Source organism: Sinocyclocheilus anshuiensis, unplaced genomic scaffold, assembly GCF_001515605.1.
Source record: "Sinocyclocheilus anshuiensis isolate Anshui unplaced genomic scaffold, SAMN03320099.WGS_v1.1 scaffold267, whole genome shotgun sequence".
NCBI classification, from domain to species: Eukaryota; Metazoa; Chordata; class Actinopteri; order Cypriniformes; family Cyprinidae; genus Sinocyclocheilus; species Sinocyclocheilus anshuiensis.
In genome coordinates this window covers 1,878,246-1,890,947 of record NW_015552637.1, presented here as the reverse complement: position 1 = coordinate 1,890,947, position 12,702 = coordinate 1,878,246, and the positions used below count along the sequence as shown (strand labels likewise).

General features: G+C 37.5%; 2 protein-coding genes across 2 annotated transcripts; one reads left to right on the top strand and one right to left on the bottom strand.

Annotated features, from left to right (window-relative positions):
- Positions 1 to 3,176: 3,176 nt before the first annotated feature.
- Positions 3,177 to 6,539, bottom strand: aste1a (asteroid homolog 1a). The gene is made up of 5 exons (XM_016458210.1): positions 6,464 to 6,539; positions 4,775 to 6,123; positions 4,481 to 4,694; positions 4,105 to 4,264; positions 3,177 to 3,675 (listed from the first exon to the last, which is right to left on the bottom strand). The coding sequence occupies exons 2-5, from the start codon at positions 6,077 to 6,079 to the stop codon at positions 3,222 to 3,224; spliced, it is 2,133 nt and encodes a 710-aa protein (XP_016313696.1). The 5' UTR covers positions 6,080 to 6,123; positions 6,464 to 6,539; the 3' UTR covers positions 3,177 to 3,221.
- Positions 6,540 to 8,846: 2,307 nt separating this feature from the next.
- On the top strand, positions 8,847 to 12,430 carry LOC107666734 (uncharacterized). Its single transcript, XM_016458166.1, has 3 exons — positions 8,847 to 8,902; positions 9,012 to 10,199; positions 11,810 to 12,430. Exons 1-3 carry the CDS (start codon positions 8,863 to 8,865, stop codon positions 12,289 to 12,291), a joined length of 1,710 nt encoding a protein of 569 aa, XP_016313652.1. The 5' UTR covers positions 8,847 to 8,862; the 3' UTR covers positions 12,292 to 12,430.
- The last annotated feature ends 272 nt before the right edge of the window (positions 12,431 to 12,702 follow it).

Genomic DNA, 12,702 nt, shown 5'->3' with positions numbered 1-12,702 from the left:
CTCCCGGAAGAGCGCGCCCGCGCACACATTGACCAGAGCCAGAGCCCATCAACAGGCTTCATTCAGCAGCGCTGCACAGCGCACAGGACTCACTCAGAAGAAATGTGTTTTTGGTTGTAAGGGAAAGATAACTTTGTTCAGCGTCCTAAAGAACCCAACATTATGTAAACAGTGGATGCAGTTTGTTTTTCCGAAGCAGCAACTGCAGTTTCACAAGCGTGTTTGTTGACGAACTAACGAAGTATCATGGTTTGATACTGAAGGATGGAGCGGTCCCAGCTATAAAAGATCCCGGTCATGATTCAGAACTGCAGACGGTAAGTGAAACGGCATCAAATGTCTGTTTTGTTGGCATTCAGTGCCCAAGTGCTCGGCACTCTTTAGCTCCGCCCACGGCGTGCCTCCAGGAGCTTGGCTGTTTCCGGAGAGAATCGTAAAGCTGTATCTTTCTTTTATAAATATGATAAAACTAAAGACTTTTTGGAGATATGAAGGATGCAGTACGACTCTATAGGTACTCAAGTTTAACATGAGGTTGGGTGAAACTGTGTGTTATGTCCCCTTTAAATGTAATATATATCACTTTTTTTTAAAGTATAGTGTATTCTTGTGGGTAATGCTGGCTATTGTAGTTACAGTTATTAATCATAGACTGTAAAAAACATGGACGTAGTGTCCGTGACGTCACCCGTTGAATTCTGAAGAGCTTTTTTGAAGCCCAAAGTGGGCGGAGCCAGTCGTTTTCCTCTCATAGAAAACCGTTATAAGAAAAACGCTTACATGGCTTAATGCATTAAAACAGTGCTTGTCTGTACATAGTATGAGTTATTAATCATGTTCTCACTGAGTTTCGTCTTTTAAAAACAGTTTTAATTAATTAAGCCACGTTAAGAGTTTTTCTTATAGCCTAACGGGTTTCTATGGGAGGAAAACGCTTAACGAGTAACGTTAATTACAGGCCTAACGTTACAGCTAATCACAGTCTGTCGGATTCTGGAGTGTAGTAGAGTTTTTAATAAAATTATAAAGAATAAAATTATAAATTAATAAATAAAATTACATTACAATATCACAAAATGGATCCCAGACTTGGACGGTCTGTTAGTACAATTAACCGCACAACAAGACATTTTATTTGATAATTTTAAGAAATAATCACGAAAATAACCCATAGACTGAATAAAACAAAAGCAGAAACACGGCAGAGATGCCAAGTTCAGCGGCTGATAGAGACAGCAGCGGCAATCCACCTGTCCCTCAAGTGGCCACGCCCTTAATTATGCAACGTTTTAAGGCTTAATATAATTTAAACTGATGAGTTATAAAAAAATTCACCCCCCTCACAGTTGTGATGAAGGGCAAAATTAGCTATATAGACCAAAATCATTTTTTGAACCAGGCTGTAAACATGTTTTTTTCTGCTGTAAAGTTGGGCATTTTAACATGGGGAGTCTATGGGATTAACTCCCTTTTGCAGCCAGCCTCTAGCGGCCAGTTGACGAATTACAGTTTAAGTCACGTCCGTGTTGGCTTCAGAGAGAGAGCGGAAGGTTGCAGCTCGTTATTAACACGTTATGCAGTGATATACAAATCTGTTATTTACACACAAAATAAAGATTAAAATAGAAAAATATTTTAATTTTAATACACATTTAATACACAATTCATTTTTAATAAAATTAAAAATCTCATGTTACTTAAAATACTTTGCTGAATAGGGTGAATTTGCATTGACAACCATAGTCTAATTCATCAAATTCCCAAAGTCCAACACCTTAAAACAAATATAATGATTTTTTGCTTGAATCAGGCAGTGATTATCAATAAATAATACAGGATGGCACAAACAAGACTGTACATGATGTGATTATGATATACAGTAGACAAGCTGTCATTTTTTTTTTAATTCTGGTTTTCTGGAAGCACGTCTTGCCTCATTTCCGGTGCAATAGTTCAAACATGTTTCTTTTTGTTGTTGATTTCAGAAATCCTTTAAAGGTTCCTATTATGCTTTTTCACTTTTTGAATTTTAGTCAGTGTGTAGTGTGTATGTTTGGGCATAAAAAAGATCTTCAAACTTACAAATCTCAAAGTCCACTCCAAAGGGAGATATTTCGTTTTTTAAAAATCCCTTTTCAAGAACTACAACGAGCGGCTCGTTTGGACTACAGCGTTTGTTTTCTGGGTTTTGTGATATCACAAAGCGGTCCATTAGAATATCATTAAAATAATTCCCGCCTACAGAAATTCGAATGGTTGGGGGGTGAGGAGGGGCGAGGTCGTGGTTAGAACGCTTGGTTGAGTGAGTGCATGAGACGAGACGACGATGAAGAAGTTAGGGTAGTTATTACAAGTTAATAAAGTTATTACACATGCACCTGAATAATTATGTATGTTACAATTATGAAAACGTTTTTATAATAAATTGCTGACACAATACAATACTGGACAATGATGTAATCTGCAGAATTTACACTTCAATTATGAGACTACAGTGTTTCCCATACATTGAGTGCATGTGTTTTTATATCACTGTATTTCTGAAGGAAACCGACTGTCTTCAGAAAATTGGATGTCATTTTCATTTAATCTTGCATGTAATGTCTGATAAAGCAGTGTTTTTTAGAGCGGAGCACTGCTTTGTGTACAGTTATATTGTGTTATAATGTTAGAATTAAATAACAAAAAAAATAATACATATGCACTTATCTGTACATAGTAAATGCAGTTAATTTTAAGCGGTTGTTGACAGCCTATCTAAAACGTGATTTAGCCACAAAAAACAACAACAACAATAATGTTACCACTCTAATATGTCTTGCAATATCGTGCGTGCAAAGGTTCTGCGCGATCCTCTTGTTCAATATTCTCTGGGTCTGAATCCGGTTCAAATTGATATGGCAATATTGACGCCATCCTTAACTAAACTTGCTAAACACCGTCTAAGCCGTTCACCAATCACAACGCACTAGGATAGCTAACCAATCACATCACATTTCGTTTTTTGGAAGGCGGGCCTTCATCAAACCCGGAACAAATCGAGCCATTTGTGCCAGACTGGGGAGAAAGGTATTGTAATAATGTAAATGATGTAAAAAATAATGCTTTTTCATTAAATAAATAAATGTTTTTCGAACCACCAAGCATGAGAGCATGTTCTAGTACACCCACAAAACAAATTCAAGACATTGTAAAAGAACATAATAGGACCCCTTTAAGGGCTAATCGAAGCATCCCCTGGTGTATTTTTTAGAGGGATGATCAGCATTGCGAGCTTTAGCTTTGTGTCTGGTACGGATGGTGTAGGAAACATCAGGATTTTCAGTCTTGTGATCCTTGGCTTTACTCTTCCTCCTTTTCCCATTGAAATCATCGTCGTCATCATCATCTTCACAGTCATCAATATCCTCACACATCAGTTGTTCAAACCAACTGCTCAGTTCATCTATAGGCGGATTCTGTCCACTGTAGTCTTTCTGTGTTTTCCCAGCAGCTCTGTGCTTGAGCCCGGTTCTCATTTTCTTGATGAAGTCTTCACCCACCAGGCTCACAACTGCATCCTTCAGCTGTTTGAAGAGCCGCTCGGTGCTTGAGCCCTTCACCAGCAGAGAGGGCAGAGTGATTCCTCTCCTGAGCTCTTCGACAACCTGGTGCACCAGTTTTCCACGGTACAAACTAAACACAACACCAGAATAACACATTTAGTATTCATGTGCAACAACACCTGTGGACACTTTTTAAATGTAAATTTAGAAATCTTTAGAAATCATTCTAATATGATGATTTGGTACCTTTTCATATTATTATCAATGTTGAAAACAGTTGTGCTGCTTAATATTTTTGTGGAAACCATGATAAATAATTATCATGGTTTCTTTGAAGAATAGAAAGTTAAAAATAACTTTTATTTGTGATATATATATATATATATATATTAAACTAAAACTAGAATCATACATTATATTTTCAAGCATTTTAAATTACATTTGGGAAGTTACAACCAGGAAGCAGTATTGTTAACGATGCAAATCAAAATGCTAATTATTATCAAATAATCAGTGAAAGCTTTCAAGATGGTTTATGAGTAATAAATGGATGTTGTACCGTGCAACCTCTGGTTCAGATACGGGAAAACACAGTAAACGATTGAGACAGAGACTCCACTTCAGGCAGGACTGCCACTGGCTGTATAGATGAGCCGTTTCATGCTCCAGAGAGATCCTTTTTCGACCAGTTTGTAGTTTCTTAATTTTCAACAGCATGTCTAATTCCCCAAACCAAAAAATAACATGTATTTACACTTTATGTTACTATACGTACCTCAGCAACATTTTTGCCATTTAGGTAATCATTTGCTCACAATTACGTGACAATGGTGGCATACACTGCATGTGCCTGAGGTTGTTTTATTAATTTATTGCATGCTATAAGGAAAGTCTTCTGCTAACAACAAAATAATGATGTATGATAACTTCAATACCTCTTTGTGTTTGAGGTGTACTGCTGAACTGTCCATAGACCATTCCCAGCAGCAGCCCCCAAAGATGCACTTGAGACGGCGGAGGCTGTGCGTTTACTAGCCAGTAACGGGTCACGAAAAGTTGCAGCTGTAGAGCAGGTTGGATCTCTCTTAAAATCTCTGACGACACACACAAAGTGTCCAGGAGCACCTGAAGTCGCACGTTGTGTGGTTCCTAGAAACATTAGAATGACAAATACTGTAAAACAAACAATTTAATTTCACTTCAAAAGAGAGCTAAGGCATCTTTATTACCTTCCATAATGTTTCCAGTTGAAGTCCTTCCATCACCCTGGTCTTTATGGCTTCAACTTTCTGACTGCTTAGTTTTGATTGTTGTCTGCCATATTCCTCTACATAATGCTTGCTTCTGCCAGTGAATGTTTTAATGGCTAACTCTAGTTTATCTGCAGTGTGTTGTTCTCCCAACAACAGTAACCCGTAAATCACTTGGCGTATGGGACGAGAGGTTTCACTGCTACAGGGGAGTTGGAAATCTTCAACCTGGATTGTCAAGGAAACCCTTTGATGTACCAGTGCATCGATAATGGAGGAGCTTATCTTTCCCTCAAGTAGGAGCCTCAAGGTCCATTTAGGCAGAACTTGCAGTGGACCTATAGAAGCTGTCCGTGGAATCGTCTTTGAGTGGAAGAACTGGGCAAGATAGCCAGAGATGAGCTTGTACTCTTGGATTCCCTTGGAAAGTGCTTCTTGGACGAGGGGTTTTTCTTTGTTGCGTGTTAGTTTCAGCAAAGCACTTACAGCTGCATCTGGCCCTGGGAACTGGGATAACCAGTTGAGCAAACCGTGAATCTGGGCATGCTCCGTGTCAGGCACTGAGTATTTCTCCCAATCCAGGCTTTTGATATTTTGCAGCTTCACATAATCATTACCCAAGATGGTAGCAAGGATTGGGAGAAGCTCAGGGTTCATTCTGAAGGATTCACAGAATTTTCCCACTGTAAAGTGTTTGGCTTGGATGAATTTTTTGTTTATGCGTCTGTTCACTTTCATGTTTTTCCACCGGAAATGTGTGATTGGCAGGAATCCCGCCGTGAGGTTGAATACATAGAAGTCACTGTCATTAGACAAAACTGGACAATTCCATTCTTTCGCCAAAGCAGCGATTTCCCAATCAGCCTCTTCGAGACACTGAATCAGCGGTACCTTGAGCTTGTGAAGCAGCTGTCTGAAGACATTTTTGATGAGAATAGGAAGGACCCTGGCTCTTTTCCCTGCTGACAAGGCAAAGGCCGCTTTTATTTTCTCCTGTTTTCGTTTCCTAAGAGTGTCCCATTTTTTGTCAGTGTGGTCAGCGCCGCCATCAAGTACAACGTAAGGGTGAATGTCACAGTCTCTGAGGTTCTCAAAGAACCGTATGATCACCTCCTCAAAGGCATCATAGTCTCCTCCATGCATCTGATCCAAATTGCAGTCAAAGTACAGGGTGTAGTATAAGTTACATCCATCGATTATTAGTCGATTGTCTCTAAAAGCCCAGCTTCTTAAATCATTTCTGTTGCTACTCTCAATGAAGGTCTTCAGTCCTAGGACTCCCATGTTGACACGTCACTAACTCGCAGCAATATTTTGGTTTCTACTTGCTGTAAAATCATAATAAATAATCTTGTAATTATTGAGATATTGTCATTATTTATCAATTTATTATGTGAATTATATCATGTATAAAAATATTTTGTAATATCAACGTATTATATGAAATTTTATAAAATCATTATATGCATTATATAAAAACATGTTATTTCGTGATATTACAGTAAAATCTCAATAAAGTCACTGTCACGATAATGATATGCAGCACGTTGGCAGGCACGGAACTTTATTCAAAACAACAACAGCATAAACAAATTCATAATTCCTCCGCTATCAAATGTCGAATATGTTTAAGTAGAAACAATATTAAAGTAATTAAAAAGAGCTTACCGAATGTTTAGAAATGTGTGTGAGGCGTCTGCGAGCTGCATGTATCCGAATCGAATATGTTGTAGAGCTTATTTTATAAAACAGACGGGAAAGCGAAACTAGCTGTTGTGTGACGTTAGGCATTTCCACGGAAGCGAAACCATGGCCTCATATATATATATAAGCGCAAGACTGTCACAAGACAGGCAATGGATACCTCTAACATAAATATATCCATGAATCACATGGGTGTGTGTGTATAAAAGGTTATGACATGCAGTAGCCTAGTTTTACAGAGAGATGTGAAGCCACAACGCCACTAATTTGTTTAATAGATGCATTACGCTTCCCTTATTTTTTTTTATTTTTTATTTATTTGTTTATTTTTGCAGATTTCACGAGTTTCTTGCAAGACATAAAATGACTTTAGCACATTTGGTTAAGTGAGTAAATTAGTGAACTGTGACCTTGGGCCCTATCATACACCCGGCGCAAAGTGTTTTTGCTAGTTTCAGCCCGACGCAGTTCTCATTTTCCCGTCCTGCGCCGCGTTGTTTAAATAGCAAATGCATTTGCTATTTAATGCATAAAATAACGCCCATTTGTGCGCCCATGGGCGTACTGGTCTAAAAAAAGAGGTGTGTTCAGGCGCATTGTTGGCGCGTTGAAAATAGACTGCACCATAGACCAATTCAAACCTGGTCTAAAGTCTGGCACAATATTTTTTTCTTTGTTATTTAAAGAGCGCGTTAGTAATATTCGCCTATAGGCCGGTGCACAACGCGGGTACACTTTGCTTATAGCACACAAACATTTTTAAAAAGTTCATTCCGCCATGTAAATAGCGAACCCGATATGGCGCGAGCGCAACTGGCTTTTAAAGAGGATGGGAGATGAGACTCTGATTGGTTTATTGCACGTTAAGCCCAAAAAACACCCATTACTCATTAAGAGCATAGGGACAACCCATTTAGACCGGGCGCGCCGACCGTTTTCCCGTAGTTACTAGCAAAAGTGGATTCGGACACGCCCGGAGTGCACCTGCGCCGTGCGCTTTAGACCATGCGCTTAGATCGTAGGGCCCCTTGACTTGTTCAGATAAACTCACTGTGATGTTTAGATGTTAAAAGAACAATTATAAACTAAACGGATTTCTCTGCTGCAGTTCTCTGCTCTTTATTACCAAAACCTTTTGAAAATGGTTGCTTCTTGCTATAATGGTTGCTTCTTGCTGTTTTTTTTTGGAGGCAGGTTTGAGGCAGTTTATGCAAAGTTGTAAAAAGAGCGTGCATTTTGAATGACAAATATGCTATAAATGAAACACGACACAGTGTGATTTGGTTCAGTGAGAAGGCTGTGATACGCTTATGAGGTAAGAATATCTTTATGTGAAGCTCACCGATAGATTGTAGAGGTGTACAACGGTCATAAATCCAATGAAGGATGACATGTCTTGCTGAATGTGTACATTATGTTTTTTTTTTTTATAAATAGTGATTTATTGATTTTAATAAAAAACACGTATTAAAGTACACAGCATGATGCATTACTAAAACTAAGATTTTTTTTAGAAAATAATTATAAAAACAGAAATAGATGCATGATGCTAGTATTGTATAAGAAGTTATGATTGTACGCTGTATACCCTGCCTGGGAGAAAAATAACTAGTTTATATTAATGAAGCATTTAAAAGTATGATGTTTAGGTTGATAGGTTTATAGGTTGATACTACTGACAGTGCTTAATTATAATAATTAATATCAGTGCTTAACAATATTCACGAATACTGAAGAAACTGCTGTATGACAAAAATGTAAGCATTACATTTACATTTTTATGTGTGTGTTGTGATGTTGTGAAGTTTTTTGTCTTAAAATGATAAGTTACTTTTGTGAGTTCATATGTGTGAGCTGGCATGATGTTTTTTTTGTCTCAGGTGTTCATTTGTTGTGGCCTGTCAATGCGCTTTGTACATTTCATTAGATTAATTGCATAATTTAAAACCATGTAAATAAAGAGAACAATTTGCATGGAAACTTTTTAAGTTGATACAATTTAGAATAACATTCTAAATGTAATTGTCACTGTGATGGCAGATTTAAAGTCAGGCAACTTGATAGTTTAAGTTTAGGAAATGTAAAAAACAACAACAAAAAAACATGCAAACTGTTGCCTTCATTTTTTTTTTTCTAAGTACACTCAATTTTTTTCACTGCAGCAAATATAAACTGATATAAAAAGAAGCACACAAATTGAAATGATTTACAAATCTATAAAACATGCAGTGTGGTGTAAAATGGTGTCAAGTGAAAATTGTATATTGCAAAATATAAAACATTATTTTACATGACTGACACATGGGTCTCATGGATTGTTTCTTTTCTTTTTCAAAACACTGACTAAAATCAGGACGGAAATCATGTTGACTATTCTTCTGATCACGGCAATGATTGGCCAAGGTAAAACATGCGTCATTAGTTCTTTCTAAATAGATCCATTCTTCATATGTTGCTGTTTTTGTCCTCTCGATGTTCTGCTGACATGATGTCGATATCCATGATTTAACAGGTCAGTCATGGGACAGCTATGGAATAAACTTCATCACAGTATTCCCAGAAAACATAGCCTTCTACTATCCACGTACTCCAGTCAATACTCTCAGTATCACTGCTCTCTTTCCCGACACCAAGGTGGAAGTCTTGGTCTCAGAGGTATCGACATACTCGGACACACTGCCAGCAGGAAAGCCCGTAAATGTGACCCTGCCACTGGGTACTGAGGAATACCACCTTGGTTCTACTTCTCAGACTGTCAGAGTCAGCAGCACGGGGCTCATCGTGGTGCAATCAATCAGCAAGAAAGGAGACAGTGTGCAAACTAATGTTGTTCAGCCTCAGAAAAACCATGGTACGTTGTATACCATCCCCTCACTGAATTACAGTCAGATGCTTAATACTTTTTATCAGTCAGCAAGAAACGTCAGCAAGAGATACAGCTCTTTCAGGCTGGTTATTATCAATGGAGAATATTTTATTATATATGTCACAATTGTAAAACTGGCTAGAAATAAGACCTACACGCTCAATCCCTACACTGCTCTCCAGCTCCAAACTGATGGGACAGAAACTGCGGTTTATTCTGATTATAAAGTGGCTGTGATGATGACCCATCCTTGTGTAGAAACGGAAGAATGCAGATGCAACATGGTGCTGAACCAACTTTATTCCGACAGACTGCAGGATAGCAGATTCGTCGTACCCTCAATACTCAACACCAGCAACTTTTGGCTACATGTGACATCCTCAGTGAAAACCAACGCCAGTGGCGGAGATCTAGAATTGAGTACTGTGAATGCCTATTCCTCAAAACTCCTGTCCCTTCCATCTCTGCAGTTTGAATCCCAGTTCATCAACACATCTTTTCCTGCTTACCTTCAGCTTGTCGGTCCAGGCATCATCGTTGAACCAATCTCACAATATATGTTCTCTGCGTGCTACCTAGCGCCTGTCAGCTCGACAGATGCCAAGGCCTTAATCATAGCAGAGACAAACTACAGGGATAGTGTGTATATAGATGGTGATTTGCTTTTATCCTCTGCATGGAGCACCATCGCCAATTCGGTGTACTCATCGGTGTTAGTGCCTCTTGACGACACGCACGTCATCTGGCATCCATCCACAAAGATAGCCGTGTATGTGTTTGAGAAGAGCACACATGTGTATGGAGGCCCGGCTATTCCTTTAAGTGAAAATCCAGGTAAGAAATTTATCTGGTGATGGTGATGTCGGGTACGTTAATAATTGTTCTTTTTGTATTATGTAGTGTGTTATTCTAACATCAACACAAGTGTGTGAGATCATGAGTTCATTCAGAAAATGAAAATCTGTCATTGCACTAGTTTCTATATTGGTTTTGAAGGTTCCATTAAGAATCTTTAACATCCATGGAATCTTTCCATTTGGCAAAAGGTTCTTCACATTAAGATTTTTTTTTTTTTTAAAGATCTGTTCACTTGAAGGTTTTTTAGGGAACCCAAAATAGTTGGCCTTGCTGTGAAAACGTGTTTTTGAAATCTTTTTTGTTTCAAACCTCTATGACTTTCTTTAAAATATTTTGAAAAATGCTTTAGTGTTTTGTGTACATATAATGAAAGTCATTGTGGTCCAGTGTTGTTTTGGCCCCTGTTGTCATTCATTGTAAGGACAAAACCAGTTCTTCTAAATATAGATTTTTGTTATTGTCCAAAGAAAGAAAGTCATATAGAACATGGAATGAAATGAGAGTGAGTAAATGATGACATATTTCTTTTTTTTTATAGTGGGAATTGGGCTAGTTATCACATTACTATTTCTAAAAAGTTAGATTTTTTTTCTGTACACACACCTCGTTATATTTCCACTGTTATCGCACATGAAAAAGTTCATAGTTCATTGAATGCTGACTCAATAGCAAATCACGTTTTCACAATCAAAACCTCCCATTAACAGAACCATTAAAGATTTTTCAGCGAAAACAGTAAAACAGTTCATCAACAGCAAAAAGTAGAATGTAACATACAAAAATCATTGTTTTTGCTAACAGAGCTTGTAATTAATAAAATACATAAAATATAATATGTGACAACATGCCCTGATCTACACTTGGCATAAGAGCAAAGTTAAACCTTTTGGTTAAAATCTGCCATAGTTAACACTATCCTGAACGTGTACTAGTGTGGTTTTATTGTGTTCACTTGTTTACTCAGGAATGAAAGCAAAAATATGCTAATATTGGAATTTGGAGATGTAAATTGAGAAAAAGTATTCCAATTTATGGCAGTATTGTACAAAATTTTTTCAAAAGTAGCTTACGAAACCACTGCTGAAGAAAACACATTAGTGTAATTGGATTTTTGTCTTGAGTTTAGCAACTACACTCTTAAAAATAAAGATTCATTGGCATCTATGGTTCCATAAAGAACCAAAATTTTGTAAGTAACTAAGAAAAAATGGTTCACTCTTAAAAATATATGTTGCAAAAGTTGGTTTTCACAGTGATACCATAAGAATCATTCTGGGCTCCCCTTAGTGTGAAGAAAATTTTATAGTATAATGAAACTTTTTCCACTATAAATAATCTTGTGCAATGGAAAGGTTCCATGGATGTCAAAGGTTCTTCATGGAACCACATATGCCAATGAAGAACCAGAATTTTTAAGAGTGTTCTTTTAGTAACTGTTCACTTAAAAGTTCTTTGGGGAACAAAATATGGTTCTTCTGTGGCATCACTACCAAAAAAAAAAAAACCTTTTTGGAAACTTTATTGTTAAGAGTGTACACTTCTTATGTACTTACTCAAATATTAGTGTTGTGTTTGTGTGCATTTAGACTCTTTAGGCTGTGCATTGGTTCCTTCTAAGTTTGACATCATCGTCACACCTCAAACCTGGCCTGAATCCCATCAGTACTGTAAGCTCATAAGTGACGAGCTATTCAGTCCCAGCAATGAAGGGGCTCATGCGGAGATGGCCAGCATTCTGAGTAATGACAGTAAGAATGAGAGGTTCTGGATCGGCGTGCGTCGCAGTCTGCTGAAGTTAGACTGGTACCGGCAGAAGGGTAACAGCTCACACAACTTGTCATACACGCGGTGGGGAAACGGGGAGCCAGGTGTTGCTGTGAAGGGCATGTGTGCTTCAGTATTCCCAAACCCAAGCATGGATTTCCAATGGAAAACTACACACTGCTGTACTCTACTGAAGTCTATCTGCTACACAAGGGCTCAGTACTTTTCTCTGTACTTTCCGATCTCAGATGAGATGTCAAATGAGACAGATAGTAATTCTAAGGTTCCAAAAAAGAAAGTTTAATAATAAAAACTGGACAAAGAAAACAACTTGCCAGAATTTAGTTTATAATTTATAGCTGTATACATCATTAAATGATATACTGCTAATATACAAACTTCATTAAGCCTCATGTTGTGTTCCACCCAGAGAGGATATTATTTTTCCCGAAAATGCTTGTTAATGTTATCGCATTAGACTAAAACCTACTGATTTTGCTCACACAGGGTATAACTACGTCTCCAAAAAAATATATATGTGTATATATATATATATATATATATATATATATATATAGTTATAGTTATAGTTATAGTTATTTATATATATTTAAAAAATAATAATAATAATAAAAAAAAAAAAAAAAAAAAAATAAATTTTTTGGTTTTTTGGGGGGGGGGGGGGATCTGTGATGCTTTTTACAGGATTTATTGA

Bases quoted from the DNA above. Each gene is read 5' to 3' on its own strand.
- LOC107666734 (XM_016458166.1), top strand. From the start codon at position 8,863: ATGTTGACTATTCTTCTGATCACGGCAATGATTGGCCAAG. The intron at 8,903-9,011 runs GTAAAACATGCG...ATGATTTAACAG, and splicing joins CACGGCAATGATTGGCCAAG to GTCAGTCATGGGACAGCTAT. The intron at 10,200-11,809 runs GTAAGAAATTTA...GTGTGCATTTAG, and splicing joins TCCTTTAAGTGAAAATCCAG to ACTCTTTAGGCTGTGCATTG.
- aste1a (XM_016458210.1), bottom strand. From the start codon at position 6,079: ATGGGAGTCCTAGGACTGAAGACCTTCATTGAGAGTAGCAACAGAAAT. The intron at 4,265-4,480 runs GTATTGAAGTTA...TTGGGGAATTAG, and splicing joins TACACCTCAAACACAAAGAG to ACATGCTGTTGAAAATTAAG. The intron at 3,676-4,104 runs GTACAACATCCA...TGTTGTGTTTAG, and splicing joins TCTGAACCAGAGGTTGCACG to TTTGTACCGTGGAAAACTGG.